This window comes from Desmodus rotundus, chromosome 1, assembly GCF_022682495.2.
Source record: "Desmodus rotundus isolate HL8 chromosome 1, HLdesRot8A.1, whole genome shotgun sequence".
NCBI lineage: Eukaryota > Metazoa > Chordata > Mammalia > Chiroptera > Phyllostomidae > Desmodus > Desmodus rotundus.
The window spans coordinates 210,489,887-210,503,716 of NC_071387.1; the positions used below are offsets into that span (position 1 = coordinate 210,489,887).

General features: G+C 53.9%; 1 protein-coding gene across 1 annotated transcript in view; it reads right to left on the minus strand.

The window, feature by feature from the left end:
* DHX29 (DExH-box helicase 29) overlaps positions 1–13,830 on the minus strand; it is a 38,417-nt gene that overhangs the window by 21,343 nt on the left and 3,244 nt on the right. Inside the window, exons 2-10 of the mRNA XM_053914826.2 lie at positions 9,988–10,061; positions 8,247–8,360; positions 7,252–7,381; positions 6,364–6,509; positions 4,759–4,887; positions 3,207–3,333; positions 2,408–2,566; positions 622–787; positions 238–361 (exon numbers count right to left, since the gene is read on the minus strand). Coding sequence (XP_053770801.1) covers positions 238–361; positions 622–787; positions 2,408–2,566; positions 3,207–3,333; positions 4,759–4,887; positions 6,364–6,509; positions 7,252–7,381; positions 8,247–8,360; positions 9,988–10,061 — 1,169 coding nt within the window. The remainder of the gene's footprint in view (positions 1–237; positions 362–621; positions 788–2,407; positions 2,567–3,206; positions 3,334–4,758; positions 4,888–6,363; positions 6,510–7,251; positions 7,382–8,246; positions 8,361–9,987; positions 10,062–13,830) is intronic.

The following is a 13,830-nucleotide window of genomic DNA, read 5'->3' on the forward strand; positions in this document are numbered from 1 at the left end:
TCAGAGTCCCTGGTCTACAGAGAGAGAGAGAGAGACCAAGCCACGTTTGGGGCTGAGAGGAAGTCCAAATCATACAGCAACAGGGCCGTCAGGAGAGGCAGCCAGGAGGGAGCGAGCCGGCACAGAAGCCACGTTCAGCGTGCACAGCTGCCTCGCGCGCACACACAGTGTCACACAAACACGCAGAGCCGCCACCCCACAGATGGTTTCTGAAGCACGTGGAGTAGGAAGTCTCACCTGCCCTTTCACCAGCCGGTAGAGCGCCAGCGTGGCCCCCAGGTGCTGGGCTTGCATGCCGTCCTCCGTCAGGATGGTGGGGCACACCACCAGTACATCCTCCTCGGACTTCACCACCCTCACCCTACAGGGACGCCGAGAAACCGTGAGTGACATCGACAAAGTGAGGCTGGCCAGAATTCTGTTCACACGGAACCTAAGTCTACATTAGTTATTTAAATGAAGGGTTTCCATGGAAGACATGTAGTTGGTGATTTATAAGTGCTATCAACCTGAGACGGGAACGAGAGCTTCCTCAGTGTCGACCTAGCTCCCAACAAACAAAAATGATTCTCATCTTCGATTTTTCTAAAAGCTCCTTCAGCCAAAAAAAAAACAACACACCTGCACTTCCAGTATCGACCTACTGGAACTTTCTCAAAGGAAGGATTTGGGCTCTTGGGAAGGTTCTTCCTGACCCAATCGATGAGGAATTGTTTGGGAGATTTCCCGGTCCAGCTTCGAGCAGTGTAGTCAAGATTTCTTACATCACGAGCTTCTTTCTTTTTCTCTGAAATGACAGAAAAAGTGTTTTTAAACTACAGCTGTGCATCCATGCAGGGCGGGCCAAGCAGGTCTGCAGCTGTCCCTATGGAAAAAGACAGGCAGGCTATGGTGCCCACTGACTTGGTGCTTCACGCGCCCCAACTGCAGCCTGCCTCTGCCCCACGCGGCACGCCCTCGTTCGAGTCCTCTCGCTTCTGGGAAGAGATCGAGGAGTAAGCAGGCAAAGGAGGGACAGGCAGGAAGGCAGCACAGAAACGCTCCTGATGCAGAGAGCCAACGAAACCCCGACCCTTCACACACGCCGCCTGCAGGACTACCCCCTCTGCCCCCCGCCCCGGGGAAATGGCTCGCACTGTCCAAGGGACGGCCGTTTCGGGTGCTCTGACTCCAATGTCTGGTGTGCTACCACGCAGGCAGACACAAATCATATGTCACCGCTCTGCTTCACAGCTGCCGCTACCACCTTCGATGGCTGCATGTCACGTATAAAAGAAGTCAGAATCGATCACCACTTCCCCCACTGCCTCGGTCCACCTACAGCAGCTCACTGTGCGCTCAGTCGGCTCTTCCAACACGGCTTGGCTGTGTCAGTCCCAGTTCAAACGCTCGGCCCTCGGGGCTGGCCAGTAGTCCTGCCCCAGACAGCGCGTGCCCCACCTGGGACTTCCCGTGCGGTGACTGCCGACCCATCTCCAGGTGAACACCTATCGTCCACCAGATCTCAGGGCAAGGCAGCAGCCAGGGCTCCTCTGTCCAAATTAGGCCCCCTTGTTACCTCTGGTACTAGCAGCTGACTCTCTTTCTCTGCTAGCACACGTCACAATCTGTAATTTCCTGTCTGTGTCTATTTAAAGCTTACCTTCCCTCCAAGACTGTACACCTGAGGAGGGCAGAGACTAGGTCATCTTGTTCGTAACTGTCCAGGCAGCACCTGGTGTTGTCAACAGTGAGGACTCAGTAAATACTTGTGGAGAGAACACACACTCAGAAGAGCTGCAGGTTCAGTGGGATCGGACCGCACTGCAGACTGATAAACACCGTACCGGCTACACCGACGACTCACTTCTCACAGAGCCATGCAGCCGCGCACGGCGGGGTCGGGAAAGGCTGAGAGAAGCGGCGCTGCTTGACCAGCCATGAAGGGAGGGCACGGCTGGCCAAGCAGGGGCTGCCAGCATGAGCCACGCGGCAGAACCTGTGTTTAGGACACAGCAACCACATGTGTCCTAAAGGAGGAGGTGGCCGTGGACCACGGAGCATGACATGGAAGCAGACTGGGGCAGACTGCAAAGGGTCTTCAACGGCACGATACAGGGGTTGCACCTATTCCTGGTTACAGGTGTTTTTCAAGAGGACCTCACACTTCGATCTGTTGTGGAAACACAATTCTGGCAGGAGTCTGGAGGATAGACTAGAGAGGGACGAGGCTGAAGAAGATACTTGTAATGACAAAATGCTACACAAGTTATCATAATTATTCCTTTCCCAAGACAGCGTGTGGGGGCAAACTTCACTGTCACCTTACCTGACTGGCTGGAATGCAAAGTGACGTCGTTTTAATTATACATTCCTTGACACTCTACTGGTTACACACTACACCTGGAGCACACGCCCTGCATTGTACCTTTCTCTTCTTCAGTGGCGGCTGTAGATTTCTCAAACAAATGAAAGTTCAAAGCACTTTCCCCTTCTGTGGCCACTGGAGGCTTTTTCCTGTCGCTCTGCCGCTGTGAAACCTTCACGGCTGGATCGAACACTGGGTGGTCTTCTAAAGTCTCCATTTCTACCAAGAAAAAGCACGATCTTAGTTTTACGTGTCTGCTTTTTGCCTTTCTACTTTGTACAGACGGTTTTAAAAACCCCTTTTTCATCAGCACCAACTGTTCCACACCTCCTACTAGAAACTTGCGCTTATGTTCACCTCGAATACTAAACTTTTTAGAGGAAACCGTTTAGTGGGGATAGCAACAAGCCCTGGCGGAGCGGTGCTCTCCTCTCCCTGAGCGGAGCTGGTGGCCCTGGCACACACGGCAGACGCTCACAGACCACGGCGGCAGGCTCCGTCCAGCCCTGCGGCCTGCTTCTGCGTGGCCTCTGTGCTGAGGAGGATTTTACACTCGTACCTGGGTGAGCGGATGAACAGAAATACTTGGCGATGTGAAAGCTGTACCACATTCATCTCTCAGTGACCACAGGTGAAGTCTTAGGACAACACGGCCACGTGCCTGCGGGTAGTCTCTGCCTGCGCCTGCGCTGTGGCAGCGAGCGGAGACCTGTGACCGTCTGCGTGGCCTGCAGGACCCAACCTGGCCACCACATGGCCGGGAGCAGGCGCAGTGTCAGGAGAAAGCAGACGTATTCGGAGGAGACGACCCCCACCCTAGGACGGCCAGTGACACGCCGGAGAACGGAGAAGTGTTTACCTCTCTGAAGTTTCCGGATTTTTTCTTGGGCCTCCCGTTGCCCTGGCTTGTTTTTCTCCAGTTTAAAGGTAGCCGCTTGCTCCTTTGCATCCAGAAGTTTTGCGGCAAGGTGCAGGTACCTTTCATTCTGGTCCAAATAGGGGAAGGAAATAGAGAGAAGAGTGAGGTTACTTTCTCCTCCCGCCAGTGTGTGATAGTAAAGCCTGAGATGCTCTATCTCACCCGCTGATCCAGCGAATGTACTTGTAGGAGTTTCTCAGACAGGGAGATGGAAGCTCACTGCAGCTCTGACTGAGGAGGGAAGTCAGACACTGGTGTGGACTGTCTACAGGGAGAACTAGTCGGCTGAAGAACGAGGGTGGTCCACACGCAGAGACCTCCTGACGGCCTCGATACAACAGAGCGGACGACAGAATCCACAGCGTGGGAGCTCACTGCTTTAAAAGTGCATTTTTACGGCACACATTTTGGACACGCACACCGCTGGAGGACCGCACACACGCGCCAACGCAACACTGCTCCTCTCCAGGCTGCCCTCCTCCAGCCTGTCTCACAGGACACGGGACATTGAAACAGGCCCCCGGGGAGGTGGGTATTGTGAACTGAAGGACCTCACTCTGAGCACAAACTAGCCCGAGTTGGAGTTTATGCTCAAATGCCTGGCGTTTTCCCGGCGAGGGCACAAGGCACAGCAGACGAGGCACACCCAGCACAGGGCAGCCTCGAGCCCCTGCTGGGCTGGACGAGGAGAGACCACCCAGCACACACCCAGCGGGACCGGGGCCAGTTTGAGTGGAGGCAAACAGCGACACGGTGAGGTGGACAGGAGAGTCAGCACGCGGCACACCCACAGGCACACGGTTCCAACCGTCCAGGCTCAGGAGGCCGCAGAAAAGAACTCTCCCTCTCACCCGCCACCCCGCCTGACCAGGAAGGGCTCCTGCATGTCTTCCGAGTGTTCTCCGGGCCCACATGAGACTACAAACACACGCATTGCTCATGTCCACCACAGCGGCCCCGCGTAACGCGTGCCGTCCTGCAGCTCCCCCTGGTTGTCTTTCTAAGCCGCCCTTACGAAGGCGAGTTCTGCCTGCAGTAAAGCGCACCCGTTTTAAAGCATGCGGGTGAATGAGGCTGACAAACGGGTGTGTCCATGTAAGCACCACCACAACCGAGATAGAAGGCATGTCCACTGTCCCCACGGCTCCCTCACGAAGCCTACAGAGAGCCTCCTCACTGGCCCCGCCGCAGGCCGCCCCGGACCTGCCTTCGCCTCTGCCTGGCTGCCCTCGCTCTCACACAGCGTCTCCGAGAGGCGCCCGCAGTGCGCCCGCAGTTGGCTATCACCAACACATCACGACCACAGTTGCTGTGCACACTTATTCGTGTACGAGTCATTTCGGTGGACACGTTTGCACTTCAGTCAGTCCCTAGGAAGGAAACTCACGGGCCACATGGGAAGCACACGTTTAACTTCACAAAAGCGCCCGTTTGCCGAGGTGGAGGTCTGGAAGGCTTTCCAGCCAGAAGCCTAACACAAATTTCCACTCACAGGGTCAAATTTTTCCTCCTCTTCTAAACTTTTAGAATTTTCACTCTTTTCTTCTTCATTTTGTTGTTCAGCATACCGCAGAATCCACTCTTTCATATTTACTTCCATATTTTTTTCTTCCTTTTTTGGCTAGAAATAAAAAACAAGCATCTGAGAAACCAAAGTTACAAAAGGGTGCCAGCACTGCAATCAAGTGTCACTGCTTTTACGATTCTTTACAGCCAAAAGCAGCAGGCACAGAGCCTCGAAAGTCATATTCTTTGGTGACCAGTGAGGGACAGATGAGCTGAGCTCAGCATTGCTTCTTTAAGAAAAGTCTAAACTTGCATAATCCAAAGACTGCGTTTACGTAAGGGGCAAAAAAATGAAAGGACTGTTAAGAACCAAAAAATAAGTGTTATTCCTTTCAAACAGTGGTTTTATGAGGCTGATACCTACACTTCTGTTTTTGTTGGCTTTTAAGCTTTACTGAGGTGTAATTGGCATATTTAATGTATTTACTAAAATGCATGATACACGCCAATTATAATGCACTTGTAACGTGTACATAAACTCATCTTTGCGGGGGGTTTGGATCTGTGCACAGGCCCATAACACCGCCGCCACCACCAAGCACCCAACATGTCCCTCACCTCCCAAGGTGACCTTGTGTTCTCCTGTATGCGCTTGGGCTGGGGACGGGGCAGGGCAGGGGCGGGGTGTGCTCAGAACTCTAACCCGAGACCCCTCCTCTTAGCCCACTTTCACAGGCGCGGCACTGTGTCGGTAGGAGATGCGCAGTGGTACGCTGCCTGACTCCGGGACTCACTCACCCGTAACTGAAACTTCATAGCCATCAAGCAACGGCGGCCCACACCCGGCTCCCAGCCCCGGAGACCACAGCCCTGCTCTGCCACTGTGAGTCTGACTACTCTACTCTGTGAGTCTGCCCCTCCGCGTCTGTCTCTCTGTGACCGGCTCATTTCCCCCGGCACGAGCTCTGGCCCATCCAGGGCCCCAGGTGTTCTGCAGTGCGCAGAGTATTCGAGTGTGATGCCCTGATGAGCTACACCTTCCGGTACTCACGCGCCTCCCTGCAATGCCCTTCACACGGACGTTGGAAGCAGTTCTGTGGGTCGCTTTGACACATGGGTGTTAGCAAGAGCCACACAAGCAGGGGCCTGAAGGTTTGTGCATCAAGGCTGCTCATCTTGAGACACTTACTCTTAGAAGCCCACGCGGTATGAAGCACCGTTTGTGAGAGACCCCGCTAGTCCTGGCCAGCCCCCGCTCTGAGGCACTGCTCGTGTGAGTCAGATACCACCGTTTGGGCGTTCCAGCCCCAGGAGACGCCTGGTGGAACAGAAGGGCTGACCCGAGCCCAGGCCAGCCTGCGGAGCGCGTTCCCAGGAAAGAACGCATTGCAGGTTTCTGCAAGGACACTGGGAAGTGGCTGTCAGGCAGCAACAGACAGCTGCAGTGGGCAAGGACAGGGAAGCCTGGAGGGCCAGCGGGCTGCGGGCAGTAGCAGCAGCGTCACAGCAACCCGGTGTGCACCTGGTCAGGGACCGCCATGTAGGCTTCCTTCCGGTTTGCTCAACTCCACACAGCTAACTCTTAAGTTACCTTACTCCTGGGGCCCTCTTCCTGTGTGCCGGTTTTGGGGTGCACTGGGGGTGACGCAGTGGCAGGTCCTGGAGGAGGCTGGAACTTGGGCCTGCTTCTAGGCTGTTGCTCTTCAAACTCCTGACTGAAGCCCTCGGGAAGGGAGTCTTAAGAGAAGTTCAGACGAAAATAAACACGCACGTGACCCTAAGACACACAATCTCGTCGCACATACACACACAGACCCGGCCTGGGCAGAAGGCACCTGGTGCTCCCGCGCCCCTCGGCTCCCAAGACAAGTCCTGCGTGAGCACGGGTCACTGTCACACTGGACACGGGGGCCCTCGGCAGAGGACGGCCAGCCCTCCCACTCGGCCATTCACTTCACCCGCGAGGGGGCTGACTGCTAAGTCCCCACAAAGAGAGCCTAACCACCCCAGGCCTTGGGCGCCCGTCCCAGCGCATGGCAGCGCCCTGAGTGCATCGTGCCAGCAATGAGTCTCCTGGTTCTGGCCGAAGGCCCCAGCCTGGCCCGTCTGCTGAGTCAGACGTCACCTAGCCAAGGCCTGACGGCCCCATCTCTAAGCCAAAAGCAGGAGACTCAGCCTCACAGGTTACAGGTAGGCACACCTTGAGAATTGGTTGTATTAAGTGCACTGTAAAATGACTTAACAGCTGAAAGCAACACACACAAAAATAATTTCTTCCTGCATAGACTACACCTTTAAGGAGACTATACCAAAAAGAACCAAAAAGAGTAAGAACATTCTAACAAAAAAATAATTTTAACACAGTGAAAAATTGTAAGTACAAGTCAAAAGTTCAATGCAAGTACCATACACACTGCAGTTACTTCAAAAGCTGGTTTGGAAATTGAAAGAATCTCATGACCGCCCGCGGGGGGCTCACCGTCTGAAAGGTTCAAGCAGAGCCAATCCAGGGCGGAGTGCAGGTCCCCGCCCTGCAGGAGCGTGTTGGTCATGGCGTCCTCGATGTCCGCGGTCTTAAAGGAGAAGGCTTGCAGAGCCATGTACAGGTCCTGCAAGGGGAGGGGACGAGTCACTCTGCTGACGCCCTCCTTTTCATTCCGGGCTTTAATCTCCCATTCGTTTCAATCCAGAGGCTCTGACACCACTGATAATTCCAAAAATGTTTTTCTTTTTCCAATTACCAGAATTAAATAGGATCACTGTATTGAGAATTTGAGAACTACAGATAAATTCGAAAAGGGCCAGGAGAAATTGCTCATATTCTCATTATCTAAAGATACTTCTTGCAATACAACATCTCCTTTCAGTCATGTTTCTATGACTTTGTAAAAACAAACTTCACTTAACATTATAACATAAGCACCTTCCCGAGTCATCAGAAACTCTTCGCCACTTTCAACAGTCACGGCACGTGACCCAGTGACCCGATTTCCTGGTGCTGTGACCACTCAGGATGTTTTCCTCTTCTGCTATGGGCAGGGCTTCAGTGCACGTGTTCGTACGCCAAGGGGAGCGTGTGAATGCGCTTTCTAAAGCACGATCTTTGGGAGCTGCACAGGACAGCGTTCAAATCTAGACTCTGCTCACCCCGCTCCTGACCGACTGATACCTCCAGCTGCACCTGCGTGATCCTTCCTGGCCTCACACCCTTCCCTGGAAACAGGGGGCAGCACGTCTGCTGGGACTGCTGTGTCACAGGAAAGGGAGGGCAGTGCCCGCAGAGCAGAACGTCATTCTGGGAGTGTGACTTCGTCCTCACGCCACCGCCGAATGTGTGGCCTGGACCTTGCACGGCCCTACCCCCACTCTCACAGGTGGGGGCGCCAGGCTGACAGGGTAACTGTATCTCACAGGTGACACTGTCTTAAAAATGCCCCACGGGAGATAAGGAGCTTCCGAAAGTGTGCCAAATACCTGCAATTTTTTGGCAGTGAGCCTTCCAGAAATCACCCCCTTGTCATTATTTTGCTTTTTATGCTCGTTGATCACCCCAATCACCCTTTGCTCTAGGTTGTTGTTGATCACCACCTGTTGAGGCAAAAAGCGACCAATTAAAAGCTAAGCTATGAAATTATGTTTAGTAAAAGTAAGTAATTTGAAGTCCATCAGTTTTCTATACTCCTGCCAACCAAGGGCAGAATTTCAGCTAAAATCAGATACAGTAACTACCATGCTTTGGACTACCGTTCGTTAGAGGACATTGCTACCATATATTTAAGAAAAACGGGACATGGAAAAAGCAACAACATGTGGCAAGGAAAAAATCCTCTTCGAAAGCCTCCCGAAGCCATGTTCTCCAAGGCATGGCCCCTGGGCCCCCCCCACCCCGCTGCCATTCCCCAGTGCCCTATGGTCCCTGCCCCCCTCCGCCCCCCCCGCCGTTCCCCAGTGCCCTATGGCCCCTGGGCCCCCCCACCCCGCTGCCATTCCCCAGTGCCCTATGGCCCCTGGGCCCCTCCGCCCCCCCCGCCGTTCCCCAGTGCCCTATGGCCCCTGGGCCCCCCCACCCCGCTGCCGTTCCCCAGTGCCCTATGGTCCCTGGACCCCCCCACCCCGCTGCCATTCCCCAGTGCCCTATGGTCCCTGGGCCCCCCCAGCTGCCATTCCCCAGTGCCCTAACCACACTGAGCCTGACCCCAGGGTGCAGCCCAGGGCCCGCCTTAAAGTAAACCAGCCCAGTCACAGCCTGAGAGCACGGACTCCACGATCACAAGGAGCACAGCCAGCAACAGTCAAATCTGTGTAAATGGTGACCGGGTCACACATTCCTTTGGCTTTTGGAGCTGGATTCCTGCTTCTTCCTATTAGCTGGTTAATCCTCTGTTGCTTCCCCATTTGTAACCTAAAGGCACACTAGCATCCACATGGAAAAACTTCCCCTTCACTACACCTTTACAGAGCGCCTCCTACGGGTAGCACAAACCAGACTTCAGGGACTCAGTGTAGTGTAGGAAACACACACAGAAGGACAAACTGCAACCCAACAGGGCAGTTATTCTAAAAGTCACACGAGAGCACGACCCCACCCAGAAGACCAGCCTGGTGACTTACAAGGACTCATCAAGGTCGCAGACGTGACAGACCCCGGGCGGGGAGGCAGGGCGCTCTAGGCAGAGGGCTACAGTCAGGAAGCCCCGTGGGCCCAGGCGAACAAGGGCTGGGAACTGACAATTTACGTGGGGAGGCGGCCGACAAGGGGCCCCGGGTGAAAGCCAGACGGACGTGCTGTGCTCCCCAGCCTGGCCGTACCCAGCCTTGTTGAACTTCTTACCAGCTCGCAACACCCGTGTGGGATCTACTTTACTTAATATAGATTCGTAGTCAGCGCACTCTGTACAAAAACTTTAAATACCCATCTTTTCCTTATACTTAAGAATGTATCTTTTTTTTAAAGATTCATTTATTTATTCATTTTTAGACAGAGGAGAAGGGAGGAAGAGAGGGAGAGAAACATCAATGTGTGGCTGCCTCTAGCACGCCCCCTCCTGGGAACCTGGCCTGTAACCCAGGCATGTGCCCTGACTGAGAATCGAACCAGCGACCCTTTGGTTCACAGGCCCACAATCAATCACTGAGCCACACCAACCAGACCCCCCCACTTTTTTTTTTTTTAAAGGAAACATTTCTTGAAATGACTCAAAAGCTTGGTACTTACTTTCAAAATAGATTTATCCAGATTTGCAGGACCACCAGAATCATTTGCAGAGTTGAAACTATAAATTTTCGGACCTGTACATAACAAAGAATGAACAGTCAGGGCAATTTAGTGACTACTATCCATTAAACTACTTAAATTTCCCTGTAAAGGTTGCTAAACACTATTCAATTTCAGCCCTTCCCCCGCCCCCACCCACAAGTCCCCAGGGCTCCCTGCATGTTTCCACATAGACCAGTCAGCACTCACGAGGTTAACCCTTTCCCATCATGTGAGAATGCCTGAACTGCTTTTAAAGTAAATCTATCTTCATCTTATCTTAAAAATTAGGTGCTTTTCTCCCTGAACTCAGCTGAACTAAGACTCTCAGGGACAGCAGACAGATGCCTGGCCAGGAAGCGAAGCGCTCCTCCCTAGGCAACAGGGAAGGGAGAGCTCCTCTCTCATCTCCTATTAAGTCCAAGGTTGCTCTGTTAGCCTCTTAGGGCCGCTGCCGCTCACCACTCACTTGGTGGCTGAATACACAGGAACACTGTCTCTGAATTCTGGAGGCTAGAAGTCCAAAATCAAGGGGTCAGGAGGCCCACGCTCCCTCCGAAGGCTCCTGGCAAGAACCCTTCCTTGCCTCTCCAGGCTCACAGTGGCCGCAGACGTGGCTTGTCTGCCTCCTTCGGCACACGCCCTGCCTGCATCCACATAAGGGGGGGCAGGTGTGAGTACACACTGCTGTGCACTCACCGGATGTCAGCCCGGGTCTCTGAGGCATGCTCACTTTAATCAACACTCTGGGGGACTGGGCAATAAGGAGCTATCACCCACTAAACCAGGTACGCCAGGCAGGCGCTTTCGTCTTCAAATCCTCCCTGAAACATGTTCCTGTGAGGTTGTTAACCAGTGTGAGCGAAAACTCCAGAATCTGAAACATGAATTCTGGTAACTTTGGACGGAAATCCTTCTAGAACGCTTGCCGCCACACTGCACAGTGCCATCGGCAGACCCGAAGGTTTGGGTCTTATGAGGAACGGCGAGTGCTGTCCCGAGAGGCTGGCGAGGCCGCTGGATGGGCTGGGCACACGCAGCTGCCAGGGATGTGCTAACCCTCTGCCTGGGCACTCCTTGGTCTCCTCTCCTGTCCACTGCCAGCTGTCCACCCAACAGCCTCCCACCCCAGCTCCTATTCTGTGGCCTAGGAAACAGCGAAGGGACCAGGCGACGACAGACACTCAAGACTTTAAAATCAGTACGCCCATTTCCAGATACAAGTCAAAGCCAACGGGCCATGGCAGGAAGGGGGCTCCCACTCTGTTGCCAAGTCAGGTGCCTAGGATTCCCCACAGGGCCTTTCCTTGCTGCGGAGAGGCCTTTCTCCAGGAGCTCTGGTTTTCTGGTTCAGAGGAAGGGAGTTAGTGAAAATATGACTGGAAGCAAATATGTTAGGATGCAGCACCTCCAAGGCAAAAGGTATTATGGACTTCAAATTTGTAAAGGAAAGTTCATGGAACAGTGCCACATGTCATCGGCTGTCAAAGTTATTGACGCTGAAGCACAGGAAAACTCATGAGTCAGCATCTCCCTCAGGATGACGCAGCCCACACGAAGGCGCTGCCAGAGTCGGTCTCTTTCAGAAGGCATCGCTTCCACGCCGTGCCACGCTGCACGTGCCCCAGGCACCGTTGTGGGCTCTGTCACAGCGACACAGGGCGCCAGTGCTGCTGACTGGTGCCCTGGGGCCCGCGGGCTCCCTTCTCGCCAATAGCACCCCTCTGCGCAGGGACCCAGACCCTGTCCTCATGCAGGCTGTGGTCCGGAGGAGTCGTCAAGCAGCTAAGCACCCACGGAGGGTAGGAAGGGAGGCACAGGGAACACAGGGAGTAAATGCGGGTGCTGGAGGGGGCGGTCGGGGTCCGGGGGACACCTGCGCTGCCAGACTGCCTGATGATCCCTCTAACCAGGCGCACCAGCTGTGGCCCCCCCCCCCCATTTGATCGCGGCCCCTGGTCCCCGGTCCACTCTGAGGCTCTGCCCATGGACTTTCTTCTTCTCTTCCTGCAACTGGCCACACACAGGGCCTCTGCCCTCGTTCCCTTGGCCTCAAAGAGGTACCTTCCCAAAGCTGGTTGCTTCCAATCACCTGCACTCCAAGGCTTCCTCGGGGAAACCATCCCTGTCCTAGACCAAGAGACCCCGCCACCCAGTCTTTCCCTTACCAGGTCCCTGGTTTCTGACTGCCGTGGTGCTTACTGCTTTATTTTGGGGGCCCTGTAAATATCTGCAACGGCTCCTGGAGTTGACTCGTGTTGTCAGCTCCCCAGTCTCATTCCCCTCTTCAGACTGTCAGCCCCGATCGGGTTTAAGGACCCCCACAGACACGAGCCTGGTGTCCTAAGCCCTGCCCTGAGCCAGGATGCAAGCTCTTGAAGGCGGGGATCTTGGTCTCTTCTGTTCGTGTCGTGCCCCCTGTGCCTGACCTCTGGCCTGGCACGTAGCAGCCCCTCAGAAATTAGCTCATAAGCCAATGAAATGAGAAAAAACGAAAACCGGAGTGGCAGAACACCCGGAATCGTGCCAGGAGCCACTCTTGAGGAGGGGACAGTTCTGAGAGCAGGCTACACACAACCCCCCAGACTGGGTGAAAGACAGAAGTGGAAGTGCAGGCCAACCATTACACTTCCCACTCTTTCCCCCAAAGTAGGCCTATTATGTCATTAAAAAAATACCCAAACACACTGAGGCTTCCGGCCAAGACAGAGGCACAGGTAGACACACTGCGCCTCCTCGCACAACCAAAAGAAGGACAACAACAATTTAAAAACAAAAAACAACCAGAACTCACAGAAAATCGAATTGTACGGAAGTCCCACAACCAAGGAGATAAAGAAGAAGCACCCAGACCAGTAGGAGGGGCGGAGAGGACTCGTAGCAGGGTGGGGGCTGGTGGACCCAGCAAGGTGGCGGATTGTGGAACAGGGCAGGTCAGGCTACAGCTGGCAGACCCTGCGGCCCCACATTCGCGCACAGATAAACGGGAGGAACATTGGGGGAGTGAAGCAGACCGAGCAACCCAGAGCTCCAGTGTGGGGAAATAAAACCTCAAACCTCTGATTGAAAACACCCGTGGGGGTTGAGGCGGCAGCAGGAGAAACTCCCAGCCTCACGGGAGAGGTTGTTGGAGAGACCCACAGGGGCCTAGAGCGTGCACAAGCCCACCCACTCGGGAACCAGCACCAGAGGGGCCCAGTTTGATTGTGGGTATCAGAGGGAGTGACTGAAATCCGGTGGAGAGTGGAGCTGGTGCCATTACTCCCTCTCGGCCCCTCCCCCACGTACAGCATCACAGCCCAGCGACCAGCATGTTCACTCCACTGGTGAACACCTAAGGCTCCACCCCTTTACGTAACCGGCGCGCCAAGACAAAAAAAAAAAGGCCCAAATGACAGAACAGATCAAAGCTCCAGAAAAAATACAGCTAAGCAACGAAGAGATAGCCAACCTATCAGATGCACAGTTCAAAACACTGGTAATCAGGATGCTCACAGAATTGGTTGAACTTGGTCGCAAATTAGAGGAAAAAGTGAAGGCTATGCTAAGAGAAACAAAGGAAAATGTACAGGGAACCAATAGTGATGTGAAGGAAACTGGTACTCAAATCATCAGTGTGGACCAGAAGGAAGAAATAAACATCCAGCTGGAAAAGAATGAAGAAACAAGAATTCAAAAAAATGAGGAGAGGCTTAGGAACCTCCAGGACATTTTGAAACGTTCCAACATCCGAATCATAGGGGTGCCAGAAGGAGAAGAGGAAGAACAAGAAATTGAAAACTTATTTGAACAAATAATGAAGGA